At 46.9% G+C, this 13,727-nt stretch overlaps 1 protein-coding gene across 7 annotated transcripts in view; it reads right to left on the reverse strand.

Moving 5' to 3' along the window:
* Positions 1–13,727, reverse strand: part of SLC4A10 (solute carrier family 4 member 10) — a 1,479,043-nt gene that overhangs the window by 1,278,537 nt on the left and 186,779 nt on the right. For 5 of the 7 annotated variants that reach the window (XM_069616329.1, XM_069616333.1, XM_069616328.1 and 2 more), the window contains exon 1: positions 12,887–13,090. The exons of the other annotated variants lie outside the window; for them this stretch is intronic. In XM_069616329.1, the coding sequence (XP_069472430.1) occupies positions 12,887–13,024 (138 nt within the window). In that variant the 5' untranslated portion in view covers positions 13,025–13,090. Of the gene's footprint in view, positions 1–12,886; positions 13,091–13,727 lie in introns of those variants that run through there. 7 annotated transcript variants of the gene reach the window in all.

Consider the following 13,727-nt stretch of genomic DNA (forward strand, 5'->3'; position numbering starts at 1 on the left):
TTCCACAATGGGGAATAACCATCGTTGCCAGAACTTGGTATGTACCGGTAAAACCGGGTTATCAGGCACCGGTAATGGTAGGTCATTTTACTAGTATCCCACTGGAATTACCAGCGGGATACCGGCAAACATATAATGACCGCAAGTATGTTTATATTTCTTCTTTAAGGTTTTAATCCCCAATACCATTGCTATATAATAGTTTTTTCGTGAAAGACTGCATCCACTGGGCAGTGGGAGATTATAATGCATGATCGACATACATATGTTTTAATCAATGAACTTATAGATATTGATCCATGGAGATATGTTGTCTCTTCTCTGTGTCTTTTACAAATGACTGTTAAAGATGTCTTTTAAACTTTGTGTAAAAAATACTTTGATACATGTTTTTTGTTGTATACGAATGACAATGTTAAATATAATTGTGTTGTGACTCTGATCAACTTGTTTAGAAATCATAAGAAATATGAAATTGTTCTGAATAAACAATTGATTGTGTAATTTAAATTAGTTTGCAGTAATTGCCTGTCTCTCCTTCAAGACTCTGACCATTTGTGTTTTTACATTTGGTTACAGAATTATCTCCAGTTTGTGCAGACTGTAAGGAAAAATGTAATGTACTAAATTCAACAGTGCACTCATTTCAATGATGCCACTGATTTCAACAGACACGGTGTGCACCCTTTTTCTCAACACCAAAATGTCAGACTTTTCTGCAATACTTTTTAATTCATTGCCCTTGATGTAACCCCACAAAGCTTCAAGGACATGTTGTAACCCAATCAGTGTCTGGTCCAGAATTACTGTATCATTAGCGTAAACCATCCACCCTACGGGGGGACCGTTGATCCTTGGGGGGCAAGTTGATGACAAATTTAAAGCCTCCTTAAGGTCCAAAAGGAAAAGACTTGAAAGGGTTGGGGCTAATGGACAGCCCTGTTTTAGAGCTCTAAATGTCCCCATTTTTTTTTATAGTAATCCTTGATTATATAATTGAATTTGTATTGTGGTTCCCTCATGGAGGGACGTAATTGCTGCGATTAATTCTGAATGACAATGCCAGGTTTTTATCTCCCTCCAGAGTCGGGGTCGATCGATGCTATCAAAAGCATGCTGCATATCTATAAATGCCAAGTACAGAGGCCTCTTAATCCTTAAGCATCTTGTTTTTAGCATGTTAATTAGGAACAAATGTACATTACAACCTACAGCCTTAACAAATCCAGTCTGGCGACAGTCAAAATTACCAGATTCTAACGCCCATTTGTTTAGTCTGGTCAATATAAAGGAGGCAAACACCTTCCCCAGCACATCCAAGAGGGCGATTGTCGTTAATTTTGTGGGTCCGACTGCTCTCCCCTCTTGAAAATAGGGACCAGAATTGCTGATTTTCAAGATGGAGGGATATGAGCTATTTTAATAATATGTGAGAAAATGGTGTAGTAAAATTCTGTCAAATTGTTTGGAGTGGATCTTAAGATGGAGTATGTAAAACCGTCTGGGTTCGCAAACTACTAATTTTCTTAATTAGAATAAGAATGTCATCTCTGTCAAATGGAATATTCCAGTATTTCAGGTTCTCTAAATCGGGCTTGTACACTTTGGGCCTCATTACGACCCAGGCGGTAAGTTACCGCCTGGGCCGTGACTTTACCACCATGGCGTAAACTACGTTTACGCCATGGTGGTTGGCGGACTTACCGCCCCATTCCGAGGTTGGCGGGGGCGGTAAGTCCCCAATCCCCATTTACCCTTCCCCATTCCCATTTTTGCCCCATAGGGCATAATGGGAGTGGGGAAGGCGTTAATTACGCCACCGTAAATTACGGTGGCGTAATTAACTCCATGGTCACTTAGCGCCATGGTTTTTAACACCTGCTAAAAGCAGGTGTTAAAAGCGCCATGGCGCTAAGGGACCTCGTAATTGGCGGTAAGGGGTCGGCGCAGCTAACGCTGGCGTAAACCCCTTACCGCCAGGGTCGTAATGAGGCCCTTTATCTTTAAGTGCAGAGAATAGGGATACATAGTGCGAAGCCCATTTCTCTTCCGAGACTGGGTTGCACTGTAAGGCTTCTTGTGGGATACCTCTATTATTTAAAATGTCCCACTCATTTCTAGAGTTATTTAGCGAAAACTGCCTGAAGCATTAATTCTCCATCATTCGGCATCATGATACTTTTATATGAGATCACACAATTCCAATATTTCTGGTTGTGTTTTCTCCTTTGTTCCTTTCATTCCTTTCTTCTCAGTATCGGCAGATCCTGCATGTTTTTCATATCTGCTCGTAGAAGTTCTTTTTGTTCCACAAGATACTTATTATACCTATGGAGTTGATTAAAGAATGGTTCAACCTGTCTGTTCTTTTCTCCTGTGAAATTGTGGCAGTGACAGTGACTAATGACCTTAGGCACATTGGGCCTCATTACGACCCAGGCGGTAAGGGGTTTACGGCAGCGTAAACAGCGCCGACCCTTACCGCCTGATTCCGAGGTCCCTTAGCGCCATGGAGGATTTAACACCTGCTTTTAGCAGGTGTTAAAATCCATGGCGCTAAGGGACCTTGTTGTTAATTACGCCACCGTAATTTACGGTGGCGTAATAAACGCCTTCCCCACTCCCATTATGCCCTATGGGGCAAAAATGGGAATGGGGAAGGGTAAATGGGGATTGGGGACTTACCGCCCCGCCAACCTTGGAATGGGGCGGTAAGTCCACCAACCACCATGGCGTAAACATAGTTTACGCCATGGTGGTAAAGGTACGACCCAGGCGGTAACTTACCGCCTGGGTCGTAATGAGGCCCATTGTCTGTAAGGATAAGGATGTTTGTTGGCTGAACCCTTAACCTATTTCTCCCAGGGGTCACTTCCACAGAGCCCGGCCACCATTCATATCCATTCCTTTTTTGTAGCGACCAAATATGCTTCATCAGGTCATGGTCACTCTTTTTCATTATCATTACTGCTAGAGATATAACCTCATGTAGGGTATTAGCTGACATGAAAACATAGTCAAGAGTTGCCTTCTGGTCAACTCAATGCCAAGTTGGAGCGCCTGGGATATCACCCGGGGTATTACCATTTAGCATATGAATGTTTCTTTCTTCCAGAGCTTGCATCCAGACTAACGCCTTGCTTTCTTTGGCGTTAGGGTGGGTTTGCAAGCCTGCAACATCTTTTCCCTTACATTTTATACAATCTATATTCAGAACCCCACAAATTATCATTTTACGGTTGGGACAAATGGCATTCCAATTATCAATCAGGTTAACTACCTGCTCAACAAAATCTATGCACTCACTGGCCACAGGATTCCAATACAAGTTTAATAGCCCTAACAATTTGCACCTTTCAGTTCCTAGGTTTCCTACTTCCATCAGCAATTTCCTTGATTCTTAGCCCTATACCATTTCTTATCAGTACCAACAGGCGGTACCAACAAGCCTGACATAGGTTGACCTTTTATACCTTTTTTTGCTATATTTAAATATAAGGAGTAGCCATCAACCAGGAGCTTTTCCCTCAACCAGGTCTCTTGCATACAGAAGATGTGAACAACTCCTCCCTTTACATTCATTACCAATAAACAAGTGGGAAAAGCACCTGGTGTTCCAGGATTTCATCATAAACCCTTCCTTGGACTTGTCCACCTGACGTTAATTAGTGGCCCTAGTTGTCAGGTGTTTAGATAACCAATCCCAAGATTCAGCCACGTCCATCTCCCCGCCGATGTTCGTAGCTTTCAGAAAGGTGTGCCTCCCACCAGTCTTTGCCCTAAAAGTTACTTTGAGAGGGTCACATTCTGGGGTTACCCTCTTCCTGCTACTTTGTACTAGTCTTGATAGATCTGGGGCACAGATGTTTTCAGGGGACCAAATCAGGGCTTTTCTTGAGATTCATCTCGATAAGCGTTGACCGACCTCTTCGTATCAGAATTCCTACTTTTGCTTTCTGTAATGTCAAAGCCCAAAGACCTAAGGGCTGTCGCCACCTCTAATAATAAATTGCACACCAAGGTCGAGGGAATATGCAAGCAGACTTGGTCAAGCTTTTCTTCATCACAGAACTCTACCACAGTTATATCCACAGAGAGTATAGCAGTTAATTTCGGGACATGTTGAAATGGTTGTAATATGTTATTTCTGTTTAATATTAAACCATCCTCAATACTCAAAATTCATTCCAATATCAACAAATTTGCCGATGACGTACATGCAACATTTTTATTTTCTTAGAGAAGCTCGGTGTAAATCAGGGCCATGGTTTACTTCACACTGCTCTCTACCGTGCAAACATTTACTAATTAGCTGACTAGAGGCTGCTTGATTGATTACTCCAGCGTGGTTAGCTGCCGAAGGTGCGGGCACCGTTATTAGCCTTTTTTCATTTTGATGCATCTTATCAATAGGTTCTCTTTTCTTGACTAAGGTCTTAAACTGGAAGGTTTGGCTGTAGTTATTCCTTATGTTAGTTGGAATTTGGATACTACAGGGTAATAATGGGGAACTGTCTGGCTTGGTCGAAGGAGAGGCAGACAATTCACTCGAAAGATCACACTCCCTCTCCTCGTCATCGCCCAACTCATCCTCATCATAGACTGAGAGGTCCAGAAGGGCTTGCTCAATACTGTTTGATTGAAGATCTTCAAGGTATTCTTCCTCCTGTAAATTGCAAAATGTTGCTTTATTTTTCATTAGACTTTATCTTCTGTGCTTTTGCGTGTTTATGGGTAGTTCCAGTAATTCAAATCTTAGGTTCCACATACATTTTCAGAATCATTTGATTTAGGTCTTTTGGTTATATGCATGCTTTTTGTTTTTTTTTGTATCCTTAGCCAGACATACCAAAGAACCTTGTTTCCCCTTCGGTCCAAAGATCATAAAGTTTTGTTCTTGCTGATGTTTGGATCTAATCATGAGAGCGGGTACAGCCCCTGCAGTCACTAAAGCATCTTGGGGTTCAGGTCTGTCTCCTGTAACATCCACCTCTATCAGGCTCTTATCATCTAGACTAGCCTGGGGATCGATGTTGACATTCATCACCAGGGGTTCCCTTAAATTTCTGGTTGGAAGGAAGCTCTGGACTCACTTTGGTCTTGTTCCTCTCGTACATGCACGAAATTGCACCCCAAATGGGGGTAGAGCCCTCAGATGTCTTTATGACATTCGCAGTGGTCACCGCTAAAATTGGCTCTGTCCAATATGCTTTAACACAGTGATCTTCATTTGCCGCCAATTAATTCCTTATCATCAACTCAGGGTTTCCCTTTTGGGGCTGAGGTGATCCTCTTAGATTCTCTTTTACTAGACTCAAGAAAGCTCTTTTTCCCTCTCGGATCTCTGTAAGGAGGTTCTGCAGGTTGCTCCATATGAAAATTTCTGCATCTTGTTCTCTATCCCATCGACCCTTGATGGTGTCAATAAAGGCTTCGATGTAAATTCGCTTTGATTGCATCATTCCGGTTAAGGTTGATTGGTCTTTGAAATGATCGTAGATATTTTCCTAACGTTTTAAAGGCGCTAGGGATATGGTTAGAGCTGACATAAGCACCACTTTAATATTAAATTGAGGTCTTTGTCTCCATACTTTAGGTGGTCGCATTCCCTGTAGGGTGTGAGTTATTTGGGGACGGGACGGCCCACCTTCCTTCTCCAATTCTAATCAACTTGAGTCTGAGAAGGAGGAGGACAGACTGGAGGATCTTAGTGCCTGTGACCGACTTGCTGGGTTTAAATGAGTGCCATCTTCAGAGGCTTTGTCTGACCCTCAACCAGTGAAGCCTGGGCCGGATCTATATCATTGATCCATCTTCTCTTGGCCGGGTTCTCCAGGGGCCTCAGTATATCAACAGCATTGGCCCAATCATTCGGGTCTGCAGTGTCAGTCACCCTGGAGGTTTTTTAAAAATGTTATTGCAAAGATAAATCTGCAATATCACATGATAGACAAGCCGCCAAGCTATAGCAGTGGGCTTGTGCAACCTCCAGTGCTGAAAGCTGGGATCCCGATACAGCGTGAATCGAAACATTTTCAACATTCCTCAAAACATCTCGAGGTGGAATAGAGTTTGTGCAAATCCCAGTTTCCTAGCCCTTTGTACGGGCAAGATCCTGATTTACGTCCTGCCCAGTGCTGTTATTGGCTCTTGTGGTCGCTACAAGCGTGGGCCTAGTACGGCTACCAACTGGTGTAAAATTCAAGGCCTAGCTTCCTAGGCCCTCAGACTGAGACTTGTTGGTCCAGGAGTCCAGCAGAGAGCACTCACACATCGGCAATGATTTATCTGTTGCTCCGGTGAGGCAGTCCAACAGTTCTGCACCAGAAACATCCCCCCCTTTCTCATGGACCACCTTCCCAAGCCCCTGGAAAGGGCCATGTTCCCGACCACACTCACCATAACTTGGGCGAGACTGAAGTTTCGCTGCAAGAATCTTCTCCCATCCGTTGAGGACAGATTCCTGGGCTGGGGTGCAGATTTCTTCCTGCTAACGGGTAAAAATATTGAGGCTATAACTCTGTCCCCATCCTGAGAGTCAAAGGGGGCAGACAGTCTTGGAGTGAGCAGACATAGGCAGCCCTGTTTGCTTTGCACTGCAGGGGCTACCAGATTACCGCATACTGGGACCAATTGTTCTATTGGTAAAGGGTCACATGCTTCTGGATTCGGGGTGGAAGTGCTAGGTCTTACATGCAGAGTACCACATGTACCTTGTAAAGCCTGGCTGCAGGATTTAATAACATTGTCCATCTTAGTTTTTGATGGTAGGAGCTGCAACTGCACTTGCCTTCCAGTCCATTGGGAGGTTCTCTTCTCAAACCCAGTCTCCCACTCTATGCACTCACTTGCTCGCTCCTCTCATCTTTAACGGAATCCCAGGCAACACAGAAAACACACTCTGCCGACACTCCGTGGCCGCTCCGCAAGGAGGCTGAGGTTTTGTAAAGGGCTGCAGGCAATAGAGAGTGTGAAAAGACTCCAAAAGACGGACACCGAAAAAACACTCTACTGATACTGCGCGGTCACTCCGTGAGGAGGGTGAGGTTTTGTATACTTCACTCCTCCTCATTCCTCTTCCAGGCTCAGGGCTGCAGGCAATAGAGAGCGTGAAAAGACTTGAAAAGCAGGACACAGAAAAAACACTCTGCCAACACTCCGCAAGGGCAAAGAGTTCCCATGAGGAGGTGTTATGAGCGGGAGGGGTAGGAACTGGGTGGAGATGGCCATGGGATTAGAATGCCCATGGGCAGTCTATGGGTGGGCAAATAACCAAACAGCAACTACAAGCTGTGTGTCCATCCTCATATGCCATTTCTCCCTATCTATACTCTAATGCAACAGTTTCAGATTTTACATGTGGCAACTGACGTCTAATGATCCAAACTAAAAATGTGTTTTGCTTGTCAAACAATCAGTCTTCATAGAAAATGAATGCACAGTTTTGAACAGCTTATTCATTTTATTTCTTGTTTTCTTCTTGAATGCAGGTAAATATTGAGCAGACAATTTTGGGCAGGGCAGAATTTTTTCTTTGTACATGTAAATGTTTAGATACCAAATGTGAGATAAAAGAAACAGTAACAGAATGTTGACAATCACATCCCAGCAAGAAATCTTGCTGTTTGGGGTGCTCCGCTCAACAGGCTGACACTTAAGTGGGACACCACCCGCTCCTCCCACAGTTGATCCAACATGGACTGAGCTCCCTGTCTAAAAATAGTGGCAGGACTCTGACCACTCAAGTGTACCCTCAATGTATGCCCTGTAGGACTGTTCTTTCGTAGTAGTGCAAAGATCCTACTGGCATGAACATGAGAACCCTCTTCCATCTCATGACTTATGCTCGGTATACATGGTGTGCATGGCAACAAGGTTGTACATCAAAAGATGAATTCCCCTATGCACTATTCAGGACATATTCCCGCTGTTCCATGTTTGACAGCATTTTACTTGTATGTGCTGCTTGCTTTCATCTTCTGCATAGTCCAACTGAGACTTCTCAAATGCTCACCTTCTCCTTGCTCTCCCTGTGCTCTTTGCATTAATCTACTTTGTTTGGCTTTCGTTGGCATAACACACATCAACATTCTTCTGGTTGGCCTGTGACATGATTCCCCTCACCCCACTCCCTAACTCTCTCATAATTAGCTTGTGGTAAACACGTTCTGGTGTTTTTTTTAAACCATCTGAGAACAAAAGTCCTAACCTATATCGCTGAAGCAGTGCCTGTGAAGAACTGCCATTTGGCAAGGATGTAAAGTCCTGTTTTTTTTTATTGTTATACATAGAATAATGCGGGTGATACCTTCTCTAAAGGGGTGATCTGCTAACCAAATCCCCCTTTGTCACAACTGCATGCCAAAAGCATACTGTACGTCTTCCCTGTGGCATCAGCAGCCTGATCTTTAGCACCTGCTCTGCTTGTGGTGCAGGGCGGGGTCAAAGGTCACAAGATGCCCACTAATGTGGCGACACTTCATATATGTCCACGGTACCCAAAATAGGATGATCATGAGTACCCGATGCTAGTGGCAGGGTAATCGATAAGAATAAGCTATGTCTGGGTTTAGGTATGGTGCATGGCGTTACTCATTATCATGACTGCCACATCCCAATTGATATTGCAGATGTGTCAGCTCCTTTGATTCAGCTTGGCTGTGGAAGGGAATGTGTATTGGGGTCAGATGGGCTGATACTGCTGCACAGCAGGACAGAAACCCAGAGGACCCAGCCTCTCTTTGATTCTCTTGTGAGGGCCTGTAGCCCCCTCACAAAGACACAGCCACACAGCATGCCGATGTCCTACGCCCAGGTCCTAAAGCAGCATACCCATTCATGAGGAGCAGCCTCACAGCAGGGTGCTGCATGTCTAAAGGTATTTGCTGTCAGTAGAAGGGAATGGGATGGGATAAGGATCAGCATGAGTGCTCTGGACACTGGAAGAAGCCTTCCACCATCTTGCTTCTCACTGCCTTTCCTTCCCTTTCAATTCTCTTGCACTTCACCTGGAGCAAAGCACTTTGTTTGTGACTTTGACAGGGCAAAGTCCACTCCGGGCAGTCCCCTAAAGCAGGCTAGATTTCGAACAATCACCTGGGGACTTGTACCCTTAAAAGAAGGGGTTTGACTCCCCTTCAACAAAATGTTCTGAACATTCTCACCTGGACTTCCTTTAAGATGATTGCATTGTCCAAAGTCCTCAGCCTGAGGTGATGATGGAGATGTCCAAGACAGAAGGAAGATCTGTCCCCTAACCACTCCCAGGGAACATAGGGAGTGACCAGTGCTGTGGACCAGGACCAACCATTCTACAATGGATCTTCTGGTCCTGAAGATCAGACCCTAACTGGAGCATCCTGTCCTCGAGTCCTTTTGTGAAGGCCTGACAGCAACCCGGAGAGCAAGAACAGCCACAGTTCTCCCATACCAAACCGGTCGCTCTGTGTTCCCCACATCCCGAAGTAAAGGGAAGGCACTTGTGCTGCTGTCTGCATTCCTCCACCAGTGAAACTATTGCACTGCATCTAAATCAGCTCGACACTGCATTGTGTCCTGCCGAAGCACGTTACTGCTGGGCCCAAAGCTGATTCCCACTGCCAAATCTCTGCAGGGTCACTTGCCGACTCGAACCGGGGGTTACAACCATGGCTTGGCCCAGCTAGTCTGAGAACTGCTGCCTCATTGATTGCACATCAACACACCCTTATTCACCACTCTGACGACCGTCTCCAGTCGACTTTAACTGCTGGATCATCACACGCCGACCTCTCCGAGTGACTAAAGTCTGACTAGGCCTGGCCAACTACAAAGCATTCTTGGGATCGCCCGACCTGCAACATTGAACTGCTGCTGACCCACATTCACTCGTGCTCGACATCCATTTGCTCTCAGGGCCTCCACGATCCTTTGTGCACGAACTGAGCCTGATCAGCTTGCATCATCGTTCAACAGTCGGTCTGATGCATCAGCCCACCAAGGACCGAATACAGGTACTGTGACATTGAAGTTACCCCACGGACGAATGGGACCCTAAAGACTAGTTAGGTCATGATTGCTCCTTTTTTCAACCCAATATCCTGGTAGTACATTACCTACCACCCCTAGAACTAGACTGAAGAGTGTTACTTTCTTTGATCTATTGCATATTCTCTGGCCTTCCTTTGGGTGGGTTTGTGTATAGTAGTCTGTCATACTCTATTGTTTGCATCGCTATGGTTCACTTTCACACCCCTTGATGGTATAGCCTTCCCTCGGCACGCGTTACCCCAAAAGGCAAAGGAGTTATATCTCTTGATAGTCCCTGTTTTTACCTTTAAAATTGCTTTGTGTTTTGGCTTGTATAAGTGTGAGGGCTGGGAGGGTCACTTTACCCTTACTCATCTTGTACTCCTGAGTGGCAGAATGCATTTTGTCACAGCGCCACTGACATTTTTCACTTTTGCCAGCTGGTTTAACAATCTTTGTTCAGATGAAACATAAGCTCCGAACTCACTAGAGATGTGAATGCTGGAGTGGTCCCATGCCATGCGTTTCACATGGGACAGCTTCAGCTGTTTTTTTTTTGTTTTACACAAAAGCAGTTGCATTCTGGGAATTGTAGTGCTGTGAAGCTAGACAATTGATCAACAGATACCACACACAGCAGATGTGCACCACTCTGCTTCTGCAGCTACAATAATATAACTAAGGGATAGAAGCAAATGATCAAAAAGTGTACAGTTTAAGAAGAGAGCAACCAGAAGCAGGGCTGGGATGTGGCATAAAGGAGGCTCGTAACACTGACGATGATGATTTGTTATATATATATATATATATATATCGCTTTTGCCAAAGCGTAGCACAAAGAACATATTTACATACAATTATGACCCAACCAAAGTTGGTACTTATTTATCGACCTTTGGAGGGTGAAAGGCTGCGTTGGCCTTGCCAAGATTCAAACCGGTGACCGGCAGATCACACACTGATCACGGCAGTGAGTGCTCAACCTGCTGAGTATCTTACCAGCTATGATAACATCATGCCAGCCTCATTATAAGGTGTCGGAATGTGGCTTGCTGAGGCACTTGCTCAAACAGCAGAAAGCTAGATCAAAGAGAAAGTAAATTATAATGCAAAGAAGATCTGTTTCTATGTCCTCCCAGTTTGATGCCTGACACGGGCGGGCAATTGAACTGGACACGGCTGTCAAAAAGAGACGTGGGCGAGTAACACAAGGCAGCATGTTCCATGCACGTGGGAAATGTCCCCGCCCTTTCATGGCCTCCAACCTCCCGCGCATGCAAGCCCCCTAATCCCGGTGTGGAATGCAAGACAGGCACCTGCGGGGATCACACGTGTGGTGCGACGGTGTAGCCAGACCAGGGAAGCGGCGCGAAGGCGAGACCGAGGCGGGGTGAAAGGGGCAGATCAACGCTAGAAAGGGGGACATGGAGCGGAGGGAGCAGGGGTGTGGGGTCAGGCGCAGCTGCATAGGGGTATGAGAATTAGGGGAGCGGCGTCAGAGAGACAGATGCGATGTGGGATAGAGATGGAAGAGGGAGATCGGGCAAGAAAACAAGGGGGGGAGTCTGGCTAGTGGAGGCAGGAGAATACACAAAGAAGGAAAGATACAGGCTAGTTAATGAGGAAGGCCCCCATGCTGCGGCCGAAAGGGCCGAGGAAGGAAGATGTGGAGGTGGAGGGGGGCTAATAGAAAATGGGGTGCGAGGTAGGGAGCGGAGTAGGTGGTAATGAGAGGAGGAGGGGAAGTATGACAGAATAGTGTGATAGGAGAGAAAGAGGTACAAGACGTGTGAAATCCGACAGAGACTCAACAAGAGGGTTTAAAGAGACGGGGGGCGTAAATACACTCATCAGAACTGCGTGACGACCACCGAGTACCGCCCCCACTTCATAATGATGTCTAGAGTGCCAGTGACGGCCTGGAAGAGGCCACCCTCGCGTCCCCACGCTTCCTTCCACAAGGCACAGATCAAAGGAGGGATGGGAGGCTGCTGAGAAGCCGCCCCCTCCTCCCCCCTTTAACCTTCTGCCTGCGGCTCAATGGGTAGCAAATGCGAATGCCAAGAGAAGCGGCTCCCATCGACAGAGAAGCTTTTTTTCTAAGTCGCATTCCACTTAGAATTAGGCAGGAGAAATCAGTCCCCTGACATCATCGCAGACCTGCATCGTGTCACAGGGCAAAGAACAGCGAATGCGAGCAGAGGTGTAGCGTGGGAGCCTTTCACTGGCAAGATACTGCGCGTCAGCCGCCCAGAGAACGACGGACGGAAAGAAGTGTCTGCTGTCCCCAACCCCAAGTATGCTTCACGGAAGAAGGGAGGCTGTGGGGGAGAATTCCCTCGTCTGCCCCACAGCCCCTGTGACAGGCTAGAGAACAACCCCTGTCGTGCACCTCTTCCTTCCCCCATGCATTCTCACTGGCGGTGACATGGAGAGGACGAGCCCACCCCCCGGAGACGGAGCAACAGCAGCAGCGCCTCAGCGCGCGGCTACAGGCGGAGAAGTCGGTGCACACGATGGACCCTCTGCCACCGCACTGCCTCAGCACCCCCCCCCCACCCTCCACATTCAGTGTCACACGAAATAAGAGCAGGGGCCCTGTGACACGCCAAGAGCCGCCACTGTCACACTCATCCCTACGCTTTGCTCTCGCTTCTTCATCAGCGAAAAAAGCACAGCTCCATGCACAGTCCACCACCTCCGCCTGCTTTGTATAAAGGAATCACGCATGCCATCGATATACATGTGTAGGACTGGTGCAGTGAAGCCACTCATCCCTCAGCAATCAGCAGAGCTAGGCTCTGGGTGCAAAGCCTCCGGAGGCGCGCACCTCTGAGGTCGATTCCCCCGATAAGGGGTCTCCCAGGGATGCCCTTACCGTGTTCAGCAGCGGCTCCATCTGTGCGCCTTGGTGCTTGAGCTCCATGCTGCGGCCGCTGAGGAGAGCCGCTTCTCGCTCACCGGCACGTACCTTCCCTCCCGCGCTGCCTCCAGACCCCCGCGGGCTGCTCAGCATTCACGTCAGGTAGCGCAGAAACAGGATGTGATGCATGGCACACCCCAACCCTTCCCACCCCGGTTATTCCGGCTCCAAAGGCAGAGGTGGTTGCGCAGGAGTCTGCGTTCAGTCAGATGGCATGGTATGTGTGCCCCCCCCCATACCCCCCTGCGCGCGCCCATTCAATGGGCTGACATCACAGGCCCATCCTTAATCCAATAAATGGCTTTCCCGGTCAATCTGTAATAAGCAGTGTTTGGTCCAATGACTCTCGGCACAGGCTTAGCCTTTTCTGGGGATGAAACAGGTATGCTGGGCTGGGCTGCATGCATACGAGGCCACACACGCTGCAAACGCCCAGAGGGTTGGAAGTCTTGTTTTGGGATGATAGCATCAACGTGGAATATTAATATATCAAACTATTGGAACTAGTCAAGGGAGCCGGCGGGAACCACGATGACAGGAACACAGTTCAGCCTATAAACAGTGCTCCATTTGCAGAATCCCAGCCACGGTGCCCAACACCCACGGATTATCCCCCCCACTGTCAAAGTATTTAGGGGTGCAGCTGCAACACTTTCCAGCACATGCAGGGTGGTGGATGCACTGCCTATGGCAGATGTACGATTTAGAAATACCAATCAACATTAGATAACATTCCAGCCATTTCTCAAGCACACTGTTGCTCCCTGTTGCATGACTGCAGCTAACAGAAGCATCA

Source organism: Ambystoma mexicanum, chromosome 9, assembly GCF_040938575.1.
Source record: "Ambystoma mexicanum isolate Mex_15411 chromosome 9, UKY_AmexF1_1, whole genome shotgun sequence".
NCBI classification, from domain to species: domain Eukaryota; kingdom Metazoa; phylum Chordata; class Amphibia; order Caudata; family Ambystomatidae; genus Ambystoma; species Ambystoma mexicanum.